The following is a 21,624-nucleotide window of genomic DNA, read 5'->3' as shown; positions in this document are numbered from 1 at the left end:
GCGTAATTCCAGATTGCTCTCCAGAATGGTTGGATTCAGAACAGTAATACTATTACATTCATATACCATAACTTATTCATCCATTTCTCAACTGATGGATATCCACTCAGTTTCTAATTCCTTGCCACTATACAGAGGGCTGCGACAAACATTTCTGCAAATGTGGGTTCTTTTCCCTTTTTTATGATCTCTTTGGAATAGAGGTCCAGTAGAGGCATTGCTGGATATTGGAGGAATAGTATTTACTGACATTTCTAGAAAAAGTTAACAGAAATTTAAATATTTAAAAAAAATTAACAACAAAGGTTTTGAAAATAATATATGTAATATTGGGGTTTATTGTTCTTTGAATGTTTGATAGAAGGCTCTTACAAATCTCTGTAGTATCAGTTTTTTTTTTTTTTTGGCAGTCTTTAATGCTTTTTTGAAATTTCTTTTTCTGAGATTTTATTATTTGAATTCTGAATACAAATTTGAAATTTGAATTTGTATTTCCTGTTCTGTCAACTCAGGCATTTATTTATTTATTTATTCATTCATTCATTTATTTATTTATGAATGAATGAATGAATGAATGATACTCACCCCTTTCTTTGATCATTTTTGTATAACTGGGTAAGATAGTTTACCAGAGTTTGCAGTGGCTCCCCTGGTGCTATTCATTGTGAAGAAAAAGGAATCAAACTAATAACATACTCCACAATTTAGGCTGACGTCTGCCAGAAACAATTTCAGTGAATTTAACATTATTCTGTATCTAAGCCATTTAGCTTAGAGAGAAAGATGTCCAAACTAGTATAGTTCCTCATATCCTTTGATATGACTATATTCCACAAATGATTTTATAGGAATGTTGAACCAAAAAAAGATCATAATGTACTGGAATACAATTTTGGATTAATTTTCCAGAACTCAGTTCCTTCCTGGACTGTTTCCCTTAATGATTAAAAAAGAATTCCTGTGATCATTATTTTAACCTTGAATTTTAAAAGAGAAGACACAGTGGTGGATCATGACTTTAGTCAGTTTTGATGGGAAGATAGTTATCTTATTTAGAGTTGTTAATTTGATTCCATTTCAGAGGAAGACCTTAGTTTTTGTTCTCACTTTCCTAAAGAGGAAAATCTAGAAAAAGTTTTATGTTGGAGAAATAGTATTTACTGACATTTCTGAAAAAGTTAACAGAAATTTAAATATTTTTAAAAATTAACACCATTGTTTTCTACCAGCTTCTGCAGGATTCTGTACTCCTTTTTACATTTAAACCAAGCTTCCCCATCTGATATTAAAGTTTATAACTGCACTAAGACATTTGAGCCATTCTGTACTTTTTGGGTTTTATGTAGGAGAGAGCCAGGGTTTTCTACGACATTTGTATAGATAGCTAGGTAAAGAGTAAAAGGTGTAATGACTGAGCAGACAAAGATCCAAGCTTCCAGACTTATCAATTTATTAAGCAATTCATGCCAATCACCTAAAAATTGGGAGCAATTGTCTTTATGTTTGGCCCTTTGGGTCCCAAATATAGGTGGAGATAGACTTATACAAGAAAAATAATCAAATAAGATCAGTTAATTAAAAGAAAATAATTAACCAGGATGCAAAATTAGGAAATCTGATTTCTAATTGGAGGAAAGATTAGGGACTTTCTAAATTGGTAGGGAGAGAGTGAACAGGTACCATAGAAAGAGGTGACCCACTCTTGTACTCAGTCAGAATGTCTATTCAATAAAAGGAATATGGTAACAATAATTGATTAATACAAAGCCAGTTTTCAGATAAGACACATAGGTTTCTTGAGATATATAACTGGGAGAAAACTCCTTGCATCAGTTTTTGAATCTGACTAGATTTAAGGATCTGCAAATAGGTGTAGAGGTGGTCTAGCTTTCCAGCCATGCAGGGCTAGGTTTTTTCCCCAATTCCCACAATTAAATAAAGTTTTTTTTTTTTCACAAGAGAAAAATTGTAATAAATTTATAATTGAATAGAAAGGGAATTGAATTCACTAATAAGATGGAGTTATGGTTCATTTAATTCCTACAATTAATCATTTGCTGTTTTAGTCTCCTCAAATTCCCTCAGCTAATTTAATCTTGAATCTGAAAATCATTTTTGCACACCCATGACACCCCCCCCCCCCAAATTTCCATTTACTTTTTTTGGTCTTGTTTCATGTTATTCTTCTCACCCACATTTTGTTCCATTTACAGTTCCCTTTGCTGGTCCCTATATATGACAGGATCCAGTTGCCAATCTCTATATTTTTGCATGAGCCTCCTCCATGTCCACAATGTCTTTGTGTTATATAAATGTTAGCTATTATTCTTTTCATCTTAGTCTCCTAGAACAAGGAGTAAGATATATGTAAGAGAATCCATGGGAATGTGGGAGGAAAATTAGTAGAACTGAAGATAGCAGCACAGCTGTTTAGCATGCTTGAAGTTACCACCTGTCTCCTACTGCCTCCTCATTGTGGGCTGGTCTGGATGGTCAGCTGTGTGTACTTCCTACTAGGCTAGCAGATGGGCATACAATCTTGTCTTGCTTAGTCCTGGCAGTGCAGGACTTGAGCCTGAGTTTCTGTTCCCACACTCTGAAGAGCAAGAGGAGCTAGTTCATTCAGGGCTTAGGACAAACTGCATCAAAGAGAGCATGAGAGGAACATACCTGGGAGCTGGAGCTAATAGCTTTGTAACTAGAAACAGTCTAGAGTCAGCAGAACCACCCACTTATCAGACACTCTGGAAGCTTATGAAAGTGGTCCTCTATTAATAGGAGATTGGAGTCTGTCCAAGCATCTTGGCCTTTGCTCTGACTGTTTTATTCTTCTTTCCTGAAATAATGGCTCTCCAGGCATGAGACTTGATCTCTAGAAATCAAATCTTCTCCCATTATGTAAGGGAAGATGGCCATTTATTGGTAGAATTTCAGCAATAACTTTTATATAGTTAGGTGTAGGATGTTGAAAAATGATTTAGTAACCACAGGCAGTAGTGAAATTCTATTTAAATAAATGTGTTTTAGTGATAGATATATCTTTAGCTATGATGACTATTAACATTAAATACTACAATAGCTAAACTTAGAACCAAACCTTCAAGTAATAAGCCAAGTTTAAAAAATAATCTGTTCAATTACATTTGTTTCACTAAAAATATCCTTATTAATTTTTGGAGACAGTAAAAACTTTATACTGTTAAAAGCAATATTTTTTTCTTTTTTCTTTTAAATTTTATTTTTTATTATAGTTTTTTATATACAAAACATATGCATGGGTAATTTTTCAACATGTAAAACCTTCTGTTCCAACTTTTCCCCTATTTCCCCCCACCCCACCCAGATGTCAGGTAATCCCATACATGTTAAATATATTAAAGTATATGTTAAATACAATATATGTATACGTATTTATACAGTTATCTTGTTGCACAGGAAAGATTGGATTTAGAAAAAAGGTAAAAATAACCTGAGAAGAAAAAAACTAAAACTAAAATGCAAGCAAACATTAACAGAAAGAGTGGAAATGTTATGTTGTGGTCCATACTCATTTCCCAGTTTTCTTTCTTTGGTACACAATTATCTTTTTAAAAGCAATATTTTAAAAAATGTTAATTTTATCTTTCATTTTTAGTTTTGTTTTATAATATACAATTGTATATTTTGTATATTTTATAATTTGTATATACATTTGTGTATAATTTATAATTTGTGTATATATATAATTTATAATTTGTATTATATATGTATGTACACAGACACAGATACATTGGGAGTTTTTGCTTGGGAAGTATTTTACTGATAGGAATGCATGATTTGAAAAGTCCAGATGGTATCCTTAATTTCGGTTCACATCTGCTATCTCCCAAACCACGCCTTTCCTGTTTCTTCTATGACGTTAATTCTTTTTCCCTCCTTATGTAAAGTAATTTAAAAGTAACAAATATATGAAAGGTAGCCCCTAGGAATCTGGAATACCTAGATTTTATATTACCTGTGGAAAATTCTGGCTTTTGCTGGGCATGTCACTCTCAAAGCTCTAGGCAGCTGTTAATTTATATTGTTATAGAGAGGTTTTGACCTGTATTCATAGATAAAGTTTCTGTATCTGGAGATTCTTCATGTTATGGCAATCATAGATCTAATTTCTATCCATTTATTAGACTATAAGCTGCTCAAAAGTTGGGATTATTTATCATTTTGTCTTTATGTCCTGGTTACCTAGCACAGTAGCTTATAAATAGTTGGTGCTTAATAAATGTTTGTTGAAGTGAAGCTTCACTTTTATTGTGTCTACTTTTTATTCCTCTCTTCTATAGAGAGGAATATTAAACATTTAATAATTAAGCACTTTATAGATACTTCTTCTAGGGATTGGTTCAAATTCTTGTCATTTTTGGTTACATTTTTTAGTATTGTTGAGGGCAGGTGATTGTCATTTTTTGGTATCTTCCTATCTAGCATTGATTGAATTAAATTTCTTGAATTCTTGAATTCTTGCCTTCATTACATCTGACTTCACAACATCTGTTTTTCTGTTTTACCCTACATATTTGAGTATCTTTTTTTTTCTTCTGCCATGCTTTAAAAAAGAAAGAGGAAAAAATACAGTTCAGCAAAATCAACCAACATATTTACCATATCTGATAAATAGCATATATAATATACTAAGTTACTAATCAACCAAAGCTACTAATTTCTGCTATGGCGGAAAGTACATTTTTCTCAACTCTGTCCAGATTTTGTTGTCATAATTACATAGCATTTTTTTTTATCATTCTTTCCATTTACATTGTTATAGTCATTGTGTAGAAAAGTTTTATGGTTTTGCTTGCTTCATATCAGTTCCAATATTTCTCTAAATTTTTAATATTTATTGGTTCTTATAGTCCAGCTTTATTCCATCACAAATGTGTACCACAATTTGTATCATATTTCTCAAAACACTGGGCTTTATTTCTACTTTATTTCTAGTTCTTTGTTACCACAAAAAGTTTCTATGATTATATTGGCATGTAATGGACCTTTATTTTTGTCTTTGATATCTTTGTGGCATATGCCTAGCAGTGGAATTTCTGGATCAGAGTATGGATATTTGAGTCACTTTTTAAACATCATCCAAATTCCTTTCCAAATTGGTTGGTCCTAAAAATTCACAGTTAGATCAACAGTCTATTAGTGTGTGTCTTGTTGCAAGCCCAATATTGAATATTTCCATCTCTTGTCATCTTTGTTAGTATGCTTTGTGAGATGAAGTCTGAGTTATTTTGATTTGTCTCTTAATATTAGTGATTTGGAGCAATATTTCATCTGGTTGTTAATAATTTGCAATTCTTTTGAAAAGAACTGTTTGTTCTTGACTTTTTATCCATTGAAGAATTCTGCATTCTTTTTCTAATTCCAGTGTGACCCACTTATCACTGCCATTTACTTATTTACTTTTGTTTAGTATACCTAATACATGAAAAAGAGCTTAAAAGACTAAAGAGGCTTAAATGATGAAACATAAGCTTTTATTTAGTAAATGACCTATGTGGTAGAATATATAAAGAAATTTGAGAGAAGAGAATGATATTTTAATTATATTTTATATTTTCTGGTAAATGATTTTCCCCCCAGCTAATTTCTGGAATGGTTGAGCCCTTCAAATGTATTATTGGCTTGATTGAAAAAGAGTTATCATAAATTTTTTTTGTTTATAGGGGCTTTCTCTCTCTCTCTCTCTCTCTCTTTTTTTTTTTTTTTTTTGATCTCTTTGGGATATACATCTATGGGTTAAAGGGTTTGCATGATTAATAACTTTTGGGGTCTAGTTCCAAATTGCTTTAGGTCTTAAAATAAGGCATTTGGATGAACTGATTTTCTTTGATTCTAATCTTTCTCTTCATTTGTATATCCCATCCTTTTTATAAGTATTTATTTGGACAAACCATAATGGTCCTTTTACAAGTTGAAAAATATTTTAATTATTTTGTAATTATTTATATTAAATATATTTAGTGACATTATTTATATTGAATGTATTTAATGATATATGTTTTGAAATTTCTTGAGCTGAATGATTTCTACTTACATTTCAGTCCTATCCTTTTCATAATATCAGTCAACTGGTCATTCAATATTTATTAAGTAACTATTATATGCCAGGCACTGTGTTAAGTGTTTTATAAATATTATATTCTATGATCCTTGAAATAGACCTTAGGAGGTAGGAGTTATTAATGCCATTTTACAGTTGAGGAAATTGACAAGAGGTTAAGTGACTTATCTAGGCTCCCACAACTACTAAGTTGCTGAGGTAGAATTATTAGACCCATATGAGATTCTCCAAAACATGATTGTTTAACATTATACACTTCTTAGCTGAACATAAAAGAATTATGAAACTGAAAATTGATGTCTCTGGCCCTTAAGTTCGAATGAGTCTTTATCTACTTAATTATAAATTCAAATAAGATTTGAATGAATCTATACAAATCCGTCTCTTTGTCTATTTACCCTTTTCCCCTCATCCATACTTTCATCCTGACAATAAAACAGAACAACTATATGAGAATCTTGATAGCTTTGAAGGATTGAAATTAGATCTAGTTGTTAATGATATTGTCCAGTCAAATAATAAGTAAATTTGTCATATATATTGTCTGGTCAAATAATAAGTAAATTTGGTGTGTGTGTGTGTATGAGTCTGAGTCTTACTACCTGGGCATTATGGAATTTTAATGTGGTCTAGAACAGGAGTAGAGAATGTCTGTATAAGGCCTGCAAAATCATTTTGTTTGGCCCTGCTAGATGGCTGCGGTTCCAGCCATCACATTAGGGATGAGTTAATTAAATGTTTCACCAAATATAGTAGGCTAACTTTTAAGTTGATAATTTTGTATGGCCTACAAATGTTGTTTTAAATATCTAATGGTCCTTGGCAGAAAAAAAGTTCCTCAAGCATGATCTAAAACTTTATTACATTACTGCTTGATTTTTTTTTTCTTTTGGTCAACTTGTCAAAGGATATGCCAGGTCTTCTTAATTAGTCCTTTATTTTTGAGTTATTCAAGTAGAAGAGTTCAAGAACTATTAACTTCTGTCTCTAAAAGAAACCAAAATGTTAACTGGATGATTCTAGTCTATTATTTTCCTAAGATGACATAGACTACCAAGTGATTGGATTTATGAATACTTATCATCTAGCAATTCAGTTGGTTACAATTTTTTTTAATATGTCAATATATCAGTTTGTTAAGATTCTTTGATTTTGTCATTGTTGGAATTTTTTCCACCCTTGCCGACTGTAACTCGTCTAAAATTTAATAAAGTAAACTTTAGAGTTGTTTTTGCAGATATGAATTTAATAAGTCATGCATAACATTGAAGTGGAACCATTACTCATGGTTGTAAGAATTTTTAATTATTCCGACTCTGCTTGAAAGATGCTAACTTTATTTAAGATTAATTGTATATCATTCAAAAAAATTCTGTAAATAAAGTGGAAAATGACATATTTATGGTAGTTACTTTTGTACTGACAAAAATGGGAAATATTGGGGTACTCATTTGGGCAAAGGTGGAACAAATTGTAGAATATGAATATAATGGAATACTATTGTGATGTAAAAAATGTTGAAAGGGATGGTTTCATTGGAAAATGAATGGATGCCCATCAATTGGAGAATGGCTGGGTAAATTGTGGTATATGAATGTTATGGAATATTATTGCTCTGTAAGGAATGACCAGCAGGATGAATACAAAGAGGCTTGGAGAGACCTACATGGACTGATGCTAAGTGAGATGAGCAGAACCAGGAGATCATTATACACTTCGACAATGATACTGTGTGAGGATGTATTCTGATGGAAGTTGATTTCTATGACAAAGAGACCTAACTGAGTTTCAATGGATAAATGATGGATAGAAACAGCTACACCCAAAGAAGGAACACTGGGAAACGAATGTGAACTACTTGCATTTTTGATTTTCTTCCCGAGTTATTTTTACCTTCTGAATCCAATTCTCCCTGTGCAACAGGAGAACTGTTCGGTTCTGCAAATATGTATTGTATCTAGGATATACTGCAACATATTTAACATTGATAGGACTGCTTGCCATCTTGGGGGGGGGGGGGAGGTGGAGGAAGGGAGGGGAAAAAAATCGTAACAGAAGCGAGTGCAAGGGATAATGTTGTAAAAAATTACCCTGGCATGGATTCTGTCAATACAAAGTTATTATTAAATAAAATAAAATTTAAATTAAAAAAAAAAAAAGAATGTCACAGAAAAAAAAAAAAGGGATGGTTTCAGAGAATTTTGACAAGATTTGTTACACATAGTGATGTGAATAGAACCAGGAAAACAATTTATACTCTAATAACAGCACTGTAAGGAAAAAGTTTTGAAAGATTTAATACCGATAATACAATGGCTGATCATGATTTCTGAGTATCAGTGATGAAACTTGCTACATACCTACTGACAGAGAGCTGATATACTCAAGAAATAGGAGTTATATATTTTTAGACATGATCCTTATGGGAATTTGTTTTGCTCGGTTATGAATATTGCAAGGATTTTCCTTACCCTACCCTTCCTTTCTCTTTTTCTTATTCATTTGGCTGGGAAGGATATGAGAAGGAGAGATTTTAAAATTGAAAAATAAAAGTTAAAAAATAATATGTTTGTCGAAATCTTAGTAATAGATTGATTGTACATTCTGTTTTTTAAATTTGGACATACTTTGGATATCAGTTACTTCTGATGTAAAATGAAGGATGTAGATTAGATTATCTCTAGTATCCTTTCTGACTTTACAACTATAGTATAAATGAAATTTTATATTATTTCTTTAAAAAGCATCCCTAATATAACAATATTCCTTTTTCAGAAAGACCCAGACTACTTGAAGCTATGGTTGGAGAGTTTTGTTTCTAGTTATGAGCAATTCTTAGATGTGGACTTTGAGAAGCTTCCTACTCGGTATGTAGAAATATACTGATTTTTATGATGTGTCAAAGAAAAATCTAAAATCTAATTGGGTATTAGAATTCTATATTTAAAATAATTCCTTTGTTTTAAATATGTATTTTCAACTCTGCCTAATAAAAAATTATTTTAGTTAATCACAATATGTGAATAGTTGATAAAGATATAACAGCAAATGTTGTATTATTAAATTAAGCATTGTAAATACCACAACCAAAAGGAGAGGAGCAAAACTCTAGAAATTCTGACTGGGTGTCAGGGAATCCCAAGGCATGGCAGAAACTGGCAATTTAATTGAAGGAGCAGAGGAGTGAGCATACTTAGAATTTGAAGCATTTGGGGAAAAAATGCTACAAAATACTGAAATGATGATACAAAATGTCTGTTACATCTAGGGCCTACCTAGTAATTGTCAACTGAAATCTATTGGGAGATTCCCCCAATCCCCCAATCTTATTTGAAAAGATAGCACATATCTTCTTTTATAGGCAGCTTTGCTAGAATGTTTCTCTTAGATAAATTGAAGATTTCTGTAATTAGAAAAAGGTTTAAATAGCTAAAAAAGGAATTACTCACACTTTAATCCTATTAATAAGGATAGAGTGTTTGGGATGGTGTTACTTAATGACTGCTGTTGGTAATATTTATAGGAAAATGCCATTTAAGAAATTGCATGTACTTTTTGATTTTATTTTGGTTGAGGTTTACTTTTTCATATATTCCTTGAAAATATTTGTAACTTTGATGTTAGTTGAATTTTTCTGCTATATCAAATTAGATGTATAGTAAAGATTCATAAAAATGAGAAGTCTTCTCATTGCATAGCAAGCATTAAAGAATCCAAACCAGCAATGTAAAATAGTGATTTTAAATTGAAAAAAAAATCATGATATATATTTATACTTTTAACTTATTATAATATTTATAAACTCTTTGGATAATCTGATTTGACAGTGTTCTTGCATTTACAAAGTTAGTTGTAGATTTTACATGCATTTTCTCATCTTAGAAACAAATGTCTTGTTACAGTGGAGGACTCTTGATAGAAATTAGTTATATCATATTTATATCCACATATGTGTGTCTAAAAAAGTTAGTCACAGTTAAAGTAGCTTTAAAACAAATTTCTATATTGGCCTATTTTTTTTTTAAATTTTGTTTAGAAACATAAAGTATGCCTAAAATGTTCTCTAGATTAAAGTATTTAAACAAACAACCACTCCAGCAAGAATTAGTATATTCAGTGTTTCTCCTTTTTCAGTTACTGTTTTTGGGAAGTAATATAATCTCAGTCTTCATGCTTTTCTAATGCAGTATCATCATGTGGTCATTCCCAACTGTGAAAATAAAATGCCTGGGAAGAATCAAAAAGCTTTTCTAGAACCTCATCTGAAACCTCATGGATTGCACATTAATTCTTAAAGGTTTTTCCCCCCCCCCACCTTGCATTATAGAGTAGATGATGTGCCTCCTGGAATATCTCTTCTTCCTGATAATATTCTACAAGTTCTAAGAAGCCAGCTACTACAATGTGTGCAAAAAATGGCAGATGGACTAGAAGAGCAACAACAGGCTTTGTCAATTCTCCTTGTCAAGTTCTTCATAATCCTTTGCAGGTATCTGACATTTAGACATGATTCAATCACCTCCTAATGTTGTGAGTTGTTGTTTAGTTATTTTAGTCCTTCTGATTCTTTGTGAACCCATTTGGAGTTTGACATTTCCTTCTCCAGCTCATTTTTCAGATGAGGAAACTGAAGCAAGTAGAGTTAAGTGACTTATCCAGGATCACACAGCTAAGAAGTATCTGAGGCTGGATTTTTTACTCAGGTCTTTCTGATCTAGGGCCTATACTCTCTATCTATTGTGCCACCTATCTATCTGTTTGTCATGATAACACTATCTAAATGATAATTCATTAATTGTGTATTTTCAGTTAATTTGAGTTTAAAAAAATAAGCTAAGCAATAGTAATTTTGTAGTAGTTTTATATCTAGTTGCTAATGTTAATTTTTGAAAACCACTGAGTAATTACCCACCAGCTGTACTTGAATGTAGTATAAGTTAAATAGTATGATGTGACTGCCAGAACCACAATGCAATCTTAGAAGTATTGTAAAATTAGAAATACTGTGATTAAGCAAGTAAAAAGGAATTAGTGCTCTCTTTTCTTCATTGTTTAGCCTAGGCATGTCAGACTCATGGATGAACCTGTAACCAGATTAAAATGTAATATGGAAACATTTAACAAAATAAGAATATAACACAACAGAGATAATGTTAATTTGTGGTTTTTTTAAGTCCATGTGCAGCTGGCAGCAATCCATTCCCACTTGAGTTTGACTATGCTCAGCATATTTTGCTATAATCCAAACCTTATATTTTCTGAGGGGATATTGCCAAGTTACATCTGGGGAATAGTAGAAAACATGCTGGATTTGGCATCAGAAGTCTTTGGGGTGAATCCAGGAATTGTTATTTACTACTGAGATTTTGGGTGAGGCAGTTAGCAATTTAATTTGAGAGCATTTCTGAGGATCAGAGTTGTCCATCTTTGTGGCAAGAAAGAAGGTGAAGAAGGGAAAATCAGAAATTAGGTTGGAAAGATAGGAGGGGTTGTAGAGGGTGTTAAACACTAGGCAGAATAACCTAACCAAGTTGTGATTAAACCATTGGATATTTCTTTTAAGACCATTAATTTTGGGCAAACTTGAGGTACAGTAGATAGAGTGTTGGACTTGAAGTCAGGAAGACCTCACTTTTAATCTCTCTTTAGACATTTAGTTGTATAACTTTGGTCAAGGCACTTAATTTCCCTCTGCCTCTGTTTTCTTATATATAAAATGGAGATAAATAAAAACACCTGCCTCACAGAGTTATTGAGAGGATCGAATAAGAAGGCATGTAAAATGCTTTGCAAACTTTAAAAAGCTATATAAATGATAGCTAATATTTTATTATGACATTATTATTTAATGGCATTCAGTTTTGGTTGGTCATTGCTCTTTCCATTTTTTTGTAGTACTTTACTTTCCTGATTCTACTTACTTAATTTTTCAAAATTTAAAAGCCTGATACTTCTCTGTACTTCTGCATTGTTTCTTATGGTATAACAATTATTTCATTATATTTGTGTGCCACAATTTATTTCTCATTCTCCAGTCAGTGAGCATTTGCTTACCCACCTCCCTCTCCTTAGTGCTTTGTTACCTCAAAGAGTGCATCTATAAACATTTTTGTTTTACATGGGGCCTTATTTTGGTCATTGACTTCCTAGCTTGGAATCAAAGAATGTGGATATTTTAGTCCTTTGAATAATTCCAAACTGTTTTCTAGAATGGTTGGACAAATTCATAGCTTCAATAACAATACATTAGTGTCCCATCTTTAACTTTGTTGGTTTACTAATAACCTTAGAGTTGTTTGTTTTTATCTGTGTTTTTCTTATTGTGATTTGGAGCATTCTTTCATATGTTTGCTTTAGTCGATATAAAATGATAAAAGATAAACTCTACCTTCAAAGATCTTATAATTTGGGGTTGGGCTCCCATTCTGTCAGGCCTTTTACTTCTTTCCCCTGGACTCCTTAGCTCCTAATTAGTCCATTTACCTTGAATTTCTCAACCTTATTGAATATATCTTCCTTCTATCTGCAACATTGATATTTTTAAAGTATAGATCCAGTTATGTCACTTCTTTGCTTATGTGGAATAATTATGGAAGGTGGAATATTCCAGGGTAAAATACAGTCTTTTTACTCAAGTGTTTAAAGTGCTCAAATTGATTCCAATCTGCCTTACAGTTTTATTATACAATAACATACTCCACCTTCTGACTAAATTAAGTTTCTTATTCCTCTTGAGTAACATTCCATTGCTTCCCTTCAGGCCATCTGCCGAAGTTGTCTCCCATGCATATCTGAAATACTCTCCCTTCTGTTCCTCTACTAGTTCACCTCAAGTGCCACCCCTTTTCTTTAAAGTTTTTTCTGATAATCTTCTCCCTTCCCAGTTGCCAGTGCTCCCTTTAATTAATTTCATTTACTTAGCATATATATATATATATATATATTTTTTTTTCTATGTATATTTGTTGCTTCTTGGTTTTTTAAAAATATGTTTGTATCCCTAATACCTAGCAGCATCTGGCACTTGTTAGATATTTAGTAAACACATGTTGAATCAATGAAATGAGATAATTTATGTGATTTAAGAAGTAAGTAAATGCCAAATACATGGTAAAATAGAAATTCTAGAGATAGAGAATTGTTTTTCATAATGTTTAATTTAAAATTTCTCTCCTGTGCTTTAAGGTAATTCTAATTCTTTTATGAATTGTTTCTGAATTGGTCTTGCTGAAAATAAAAAAAAATTCAAGTTATAATAAGGCTTTATGCTAGATGCATACAGAAAATATTTGAAATAGAAAAATAGAAATACCTTATCTCAGGGAACCTCAAAATCTGTTTTGTTAAGGAGTACAGGAGAACTGAATTATAAAATAATGGAATATTAGGTGTAACAGTAACATTTAATATGCTTTAGTTCAAGTATTTTTATTTATTTTTTAAAAAAATTTGTTAATATCTAGACATATTTGCACCACAGCCATTTCCTGATCTAAAAAAATAGTTGAACAAAGTGAATGTTTCTGATATGTATGCAACATTCTGCTCCTATATTTTATCATCTATCAAAGTGAATGAACCGTATTTTACATGGGACTAGATTTGATTGTTGTATTTAGTCTACGTTCAACTGAATTTTAGTGTTGTTTTAATTTATATTATTATAATCACTATAGATGTAGTTTTCTTGGTTTTGCTCCCTTCACTTTGCATCAGTTCATAATTTTATGTTTCTCTGATTTTATCATTTCTTATGGATATAAAATATTTTATTACATTCATATGCTACAGTGTGTTCAACCATTCCTCAATAAATTTTGTTTCCTTTTTTTTTATTTAAATTTTATTATTTTTTCAATCAATAATTTATTTTTTCATTTCACCCTCTCACTTTCTCTCCCAATTCAGCAACAAAAATAAATTTTGTTTCCCTATGAAGATTTTTATGTATGAGTCCTTTTTTTAAAAAAAATTCTCTTTGAAACATATGCTTGGTATTGGGATTGTGGGATTGAATCAGATCAGTGTTTGGTGAATTTTCTTATATAATTCCAGATTATTATTATTATTATTTTTTAATTTTTTTTTTATGCAGCTTATCCTCTTATTTTATACGAGAGGAGACTCAGGTGGGAAAAGGTAAAGTGATGTAGTCTTGGTTACACAAGTGAGAACAAAGCCAGGATGACTCATGAGCCATTCTCTTGGCTCCTCAGCCAGTGCTGCCTATCTTTAGTACTTAAAATCTGAATTTTCCTGTGATTATCATTATAAAGTTCACATATTGTTTGAGACCTATTTTTATTCAGAACCTCATTTTTAAGTTACTTGGTTGATTCCACGTTTCATTTTTTTACTTTGTTTAAATCTAAAAAAAAAAAAAATTAAGTTAGCTGTTTGTTGTCTAAAGGTTATATACAGTTTTTGTATTTTATTCTTATGTTTCCATATAAATTACTATAATTCTTATTTTCTCACAGAAACCTGTCTAATGTGGAAGAAATTGGGACTTGTTCCTACATTAATCATGTTATCACCATGACAACACTCTATATTCAGCAAGTAAGTGTGAACTAACATTCCCTTAAAAATTTATTGAGAGAAAATAGATTGTTTGCATTTGCTTTTGTAGTACAATATTTTGAGTAGAATGTTTTCAGAGGCTTAGTAATTTTGAAGAGAATTATAAGAGTATATGTAGCTCCATTATTTTTTGTGTATGCCATTTGAAACAAGCACATGGCAATATGATTTATTAGAATTAAAGGACCTATTCTTAACTAAAAAAGCAATACTGTTAGAAAACTTGGCATTATTAAAACATGCCTAAGGATTCTTGACTAACGATTTACTTATTATGTATCCTAATGAAATAATTATTTATTTAAAATATTTTGAACCCAAATGGCTTTCTCTATCACAAGACCATTGGAATTTGGCCATTTATTTTAAATGCTATTTCTGGAAAATTCACAATTTTTAGGAGTTTATTCAGTCTAAATAAATGTCAAATGAACCTAATTTATCTTGATAGAACTATGTTTTGTTTATATTAGAAAGTTAGGCTTATTTGAATTAATAAACATTTTGTGAACGTTCTATGGCTAAGTCTATGTAATTTTGTTTATGTAATATTTATCAAATTAAAGTTTTGATACTTAGATTTTTTTGTTTTTGTTTTTAGTTAAAAAGCAAAACAAAAGAGAAAGATGTGGCGGATCAGACTTCTATTGAAGAATTTGTTAGACATGCACTGGCTTTTTGTGAGAGTTTGTATGACCCATATCGAAATTGGAGGCACAGAATTGCAGGGTATGTCACATAGTATCATAAGTTCTAATGACTTATTTCACTTAACTTGAGAATATCAAGTAATACCTGCTATAGATACAAGTTTCACACATTAAATTTTGAGCCACAGTTTGTGTCAATAACGAGTAGAAGCCATTTTAAGGTGATTAATTTTATAAAGACGTAGTTCTTCATCTGCTTCTAATTTAGAGTCAGAGAATTCACTTGCGACTTGGAGGAGATACATAACTTGCCCATGGTTACACAACTACGAAGTATATTTAAAGGGCTAACTTTAACCCATCTTTCTGATTACATATCCTGAACTCTATTATCTCTCTTTTGGTTATGAAAAATAAACTCCTAGTTACCAGTTAAGTATTCTCATTGTTAAGTTTAGAGGTCATCTATCTCCCCTTAGACTTTTGCTTTCTTTTATGCTTTTGGGAGATTGTTCCAGGTTTTTCTATGGCTCTTCGGATTTCTTTTGGTCACCTCTCAATGGAAACTGATATCTACTTCTTTACATCTTTTTTCCTCTAATGGCTGTTCCCTTTACCAAGACCATGCTTGATCTGCTACTCAGTATACTTAGCCTTTGAACACATTTTTGACTTGTGGTTTCCAGAAGGCCCTTATTAAAATCTCTTGAAATGGAGACAAAAATCCACTTTAATCTTCATCCTTCCTTTAATCCACTCAGTCAGAATCTTACTTAGTTAGTGGGTATTTACTTAAGTTTATGCCAGAGGTTTCTTAATGGTGTGAAACGGGTTTTTTCTTCTTGAGCATTTTAACACCATTAAACCAAAAAAGCTTAGAATTTTCAAACAGATCATTATATGAAGGTTTTTCTCATAGAAAGAAAGAGACAGTTTAATTTAATAGTCTAAGAGAAATGGAGAGATTGAAAGGAAAGAACATTTTTCTCAAGGGTGAAAAGAAAACAGGTTATTAGGAAGATGACAACAGACTGTAGAAATGAGGGACAGACAAAGCTTAAATCCAAGGATAATTAAATATTAAGGAAGATTAAAGCACTAGAAAGAGAGGGTGCTGCTTTATCTCTGAAACAGGGATGAAATAGGATTGGAGATAGAGAGGCAAATGAAATACAGAAATCAAGACAATTAATTGAGTGTCCGAGTGAGAGCATGGGCTGAGAACTTTGTGGTTTAGGTGAAAGCAACTCAAAGAATTATGTTACTTTTCAGTCTTATTTATTAGAATCAGATTTTGAAGTTCACTAGGTATAGTAATAAGATTTTTATCCAGTGAAAGAATAGAGATATTTCTTAACTTTTTTCCTAATAGTTATTATTAGGCTTTAGCAAATGACAGTCTAATTTTAAGAAATAATATGAGACTTTGAATCTTTTAAAATTATACCACTTATGCTAAAATGAAACTTAGGCAACATTCAGTTCTAATTACAGTGCTACTTGAAGTAGCAGTTTTGTCTTTATTTTCAGAATCCTAAATAATAACTTCCTTCCCAGTCAATGATATTTTGGGAAGCTAAACGAAATTTTAAAGGTGTGTAACCTTTACTAATAACTTTTAATTAATTAACAATATATTATCAATTTATTAAGTACTTGCTATTTATCTAGCATTGGGAAAGTCACTAACACTGCCATAAAATAATGTTTATAAAACCCTTAAAAATCTACTGTTGTGATTGCCAAAATAAATAAATAAATAGGTTCTATACCAGCTTTCAAAGAATTTATTAAATATTTACTCATATGATACTTAGAAGTTTACTTAAGTACTTTACTCACAAAATTTGTGCGACATTGGTAAAGCAGATGTTGTTATCCTCATTTTCCGTTAAAGAAATATGCCCTGAGAATAAGTAGTTTGTTTGTGGTCACACAGAACTAGATGTTAGAGTTTGGATTTGAAATTGTGTTCAGTTCAGATTTATTCTTTCGTATTGTTTTATTTCATCCAAAGATATATTTAAATTTGTTTCCCTGCCCTTTTTTGATGTTACTAGGTTATCTGTTAAATATTATAATTAAAAGATTTCTCATTTATATCTATCTGCTATGTTTAATATAGGAAGATTAGAATGAATTACACGTCACGAACTATAGAAATAAATTTTCTGTCAGCAGAGGATGTTCATTACTTTAGTAACATATATTGAGAAGGAATTAAAACATTAAATTCGTTAATGGTCTGCTTTAATTTACATAAGTTTATAAAATGGAAATAGACTTATGCAGAAGTTCTAATTACAATTCATACCTGCTTATGTATCATCTAAATTGATTTCAATTCTCACTGTCTTTCTTACCTGTTAAATTAAAAGAAATTTAGTTTGGGACAATTAGGTATTGCAGTGGACAAATCACCAACTGTGAAGTCAGGAAAACCCGAGTTCAAATATGACCTCAGACACTTAACACTTCCTAGATCTGGGCAAGTCACTTAACTCTAAATGGCAAAGAAAGAGAGAGAGAGAGAGAGAGAGAGAGAGAGAGAGAGAGAAAGGAAGAGAAAGGAAGAGAAAAGAAAAGAAATTTAATTTAAAAGGATCTTTTTGTCCTCATTTGACAAAAGTTTGAAATGGCAGACCAAAAGGAAATCTTGTATTTCTGTGAAGTTATATTCATTTCATGATATCAGAAAAGATAGAACTTCACAAATAGTTATACAGTATCATTCTACAATTTTCTATTTGGACATAAAGTACATAGGAGAGTATAGAAAATTTGCATTTTCTGTTGTCTATATCTCAAGTCAGAAGTGTCAAAATCCTTCTCCAGACTCCCAAAAAACCGCCAGCCCAAACCAGATTAAACTGCAATTGGAAAATGTTTAACAAAATAAATAAAATAGTGCAACAAAGATAACATGAATTTGTGGTTTTCTAAGTCATTTTGCTGCAGGATCTCTTTTTTATTTAAGTTTCATATTATTATTCTAAGTGATATTTTTAGATTCTTCTTTATCTGCTTTTATACTCCATTGCTAAGCATAGTCTCAGAAATGTGGAAGGTGGGGGACTAGTATCTAATATCATCTCTGGCAAGCTTGACTATTCTGGCAAGACTCTATTCCAGTAGAGAGTTCTACCCTTGTTATTAGGTTTATTTTATATTTATCTTGAAATCCAAGAGTGCAGGATTGGAGGTCAAAAAATATTTGAGCATGGGCACCATATTCATTTGATTTTTTTCATGGAAATTCTTGACCTTTTGTTTTTCCATATGAACTTTGTTGCTATTTTTTCTAGGTCATTAAAATAGTTTTTTGGGAGTGTGATTGGTATAGCGCTAAATAAATAGATTAGTTTTAGTATTGTCATCTTTATTATATTTTCTCACCCTATCCAAGAGCATTTAATATTTTTTCAATTGGTTAAATCAGACTTAATTTGTGTGGAAAGTGTTTCATGGTTTTGCTCATAAAGTTTCTGATTTTCCTTTGGCAGATAGAGTGCTAAATATTGTGGGCACCATCTTCAAGCCTAATTATTCTAGTTTCAAATTCTTGAGACTGCAGATAGCTGTCAGTTCAGGAACATGACGGACCAAACCTGAGGGGAGTGGGAGTAGGGTGGCAAATGGCCTCAGGAGATGGAAAAATTAATATTGAAATATTGATTTCTAATGTTTTTAGTTAAATTAGAACTATGACACTAATTTTTTATGAATTAAAATTTCATAATAAAATTCCTTCTCTATCAATTTGCAAAGAAACTTGTATTATATTTGTAAATAAACAGAAGCTTGCTTTTGTAAATAAAAGATGCTTTGCAATTGCTAACACAGATTCTTTCAAAGCAGTAAAATCTCTATTGATATTAATTTAAGATCAACCCTAACCTTGAAAAACCCTAAGTATATGTTTTAGGTTTTCATTGTCCTTTTCATTTATTCAAAAATATCTTGATATAAGTTTGTGCATCCGCTAGTTATTCATGTTATATTTTTAAAAATTTATGTTTAAATACAGAAAGAGCCTTAGTACCGCGGAAAAGAGCAGACAGAAATACAAACCAGCCTCTCTCACAGTGGAGTTCATTCCTTTCTTTTACCGTAAGTAACACTTTCAATTTATTAGTGTCATAGTTTTCTGCTGGTGCACATTCTACTGTAGTTGTTAAATCTACAATATGAAAATTGCGTGACACAGTAAACATTTATTGTGTGCTACATGTAATGCTCCCATGGAAAAATAGTTAATTCATTCTTCATATCCTATGTTGTCAATTTTACAAACTATTCTTAAAGTTCATGTAATTTTCACACTGGGTAGAAAATTTTATAAAACTTTGGCAGCCCAGCATTTTTTAGAATTTTATACTTTTTTAATCTAAAAATTAAACTTCAGAGATTTATGAGAACATATATTTTGTAGTACTATTGAAAACTGTGATGTATCTTGTGAAATACATTGTGGTGTAGGAGAAGGAGAAGAAGCCAGGTTATCCTCAGCTTTGCTATTTAGTAGCCTTGTAACTTTGAATGACTTATTTAACCTTTATACTCTAGATTCTTTATCTGTGAAGTAAGATGATTGGACTAGTAGATCTTTTAAGAGTCTTTCCAAATCTTAAATTCTGTTATTCTTTGTACTGTTATATTTATCTTATTATTATTGATTGATTGATTTAGACTTCTTGATTTCTTCCTTGGTGCATATCCTTTGAAGTATAATAACTGACCAAAAGGGATAAACAGCTATGTAAGTCTACAACAATGATGTTGTATTGACCTCAGGAAATATTGAATCTATGTACAGTGTCATCTGCAGTGAATAATTTTGCTTTTTTTCTACTCTTCTTTATTGCTAGGTTCACAGTATTTTTTGCTGATATAAGAGCTATATGATTGTAATGAAAGCTATTTTAATTTGTTTTTCTTTGAGAGATAGTATTTTATAATGATCAAGAAAGCCAAATAGAAACTATAGTAGGATAATTTTGCCAGCCCAGGTCTGCAAAATATAAACAGCTAAAAACCTGCAAGCTTGAGTTTAGGTCAAGGAAGCCGTCCACTCCTAAGACCAGGGGTGCCCTTAGTGCCCTAAGACCAGGGTATTCTAGGAAAATGTAGAGCTTAAAGCTATGTTCCTGTAGGAAGGAAATTGTAAGCCCAAATCAAGATCTTGCTAAGTATAGCTGAAGGCCACAGCTGTTCCAAGAGGGAAATGATCTATATATGCCTTGAATCATACCACATGAGCCAGCTGCTCTAGAACTCCTTGAACATAGCCTTTATTAGCTAAACTCCAGATAAAGATCAATTCCAAAGAGGGCCTTTCTGCTCCTTGTAGAAATGTACAGAATCTAGCCACAAAAATAAAGCTTTGATCTAAAAGTATGAATAGAAGAAAAAGTAACATCAAAGTAAAGAGAAAACAGTGAAGAGAAAACATCAAAGATCAATTTTATGGAGTCAAGAAACTCATGCACAAAAACCCAGGAAATAATACCACATTATCCACAAACAGTGCCAGTCAAAGAAAATCCTAAAAGAGCCACAGGCACTGTCACTGAAATTCATGGAGGAAGTAAAGTAAGAATTAAAAAAAAGATGACATAAATGAAATGAGATCTCTAGAGCAAAGAATAAGGAGAATAACCAACTCATTACAAGATGGATAAAACCTTACTCAAGAAGCAGATTCTTTGAAAATTAAATCAGTGAACTAGAAAACCATATGAAAAACTAAAATAAATTGGAAGTTTGAAAAAATATCAGGAAAAAAAATCTCCTGTTTGAAACAATGAACCTACAAAAAATTTTTACAATCTTAAGAATTATTGAGCTATCTGGAAACCTCATTCATAGAACATATTTTAAAAATAAATTAACATTTTAATAAAAACTATCAAGACTATTAATAGAGTGAGAGGACAAAGTGAAAATAAAAAGAATCTAATAATTATCTCCTGATGAAGAGACCAAAGACAAGTAAATAGATACTTTGAAATGTAGAGGTAGACATATCTGAGCAATGGGAAGAGACAATATCATGAAGTGGTTCCATTTTGAGAACCTACTGCTCTCTTAGAAATCTTCTAGGATCATAGAGGGAGTAAATAAGACCTAGGAACAGTTTTATTATATTTTAATGGACTTATGGAAGAAAAAAAGAAGGAAAAGGGAACATTGGGGAAGAAAGAAAAGAGAGAGGTATTGTTTATATACCAACATATAATTGGGGTATGTGAGGTGAAGATTATACAAATGTGGATGTAAGGAAGGAGAGAG

At 31.4% G+C, this 21,624-nt stretch overlaps 1 protein-coding gene across 1 annotated transcript in view; it reads left to right on the top strand.

Annotated features, from left to right (window-relative positions):
• Positions 1-21,624, top strand: part of NBEAL1 (neurobeachin like 1) — a 199,154-nt gene that overhangs the window by 27,494 nt on the left and 150,036 nt on the right. The window contains exons 3-7 of the mRNA XM_051983755.1: positions 8,876-8,967; positions 10,428-10,589; positions 14,581-14,662; positions 15,285-15,412; positions 19,361-19,443. Coding sequence (XP_051839715.1) covers positions 8,876-8,967; positions 10,428-10,589; positions 14,581-14,662; positions 15,285-15,412; positions 19,361-19,443 — 547 coding nt within the window. The remainder of the gene's footprint in view (positions 1-8,875; positions 8,968-10,427; positions 10,590-14,580; positions 14,663-15,284; positions 15,413-19,360; positions 19,444-21,624) is intronic.

This window comes from Antechinus flavipes, chromosome 3 (assembly GCF_016432865.1).
Source record: "Antechinus flavipes isolate AdamAnt ecotype Samford, QLD, Australia chromosome 3, AdamAnt_v2, whole genome shotgun sequence".
In the NCBI taxonomy this organism is placed as follows: Eukaryota; Metazoa; Chordata; class Mammalia; order Dasyuromorphia; family Dasyuridae; genus Antechinus; species Antechinus flavipes.
The sequence above is the reverse complement of the archived record's forward strand: the minus strand, read 5'-3'. Positions and strand labels throughout refer to the sequence as shown.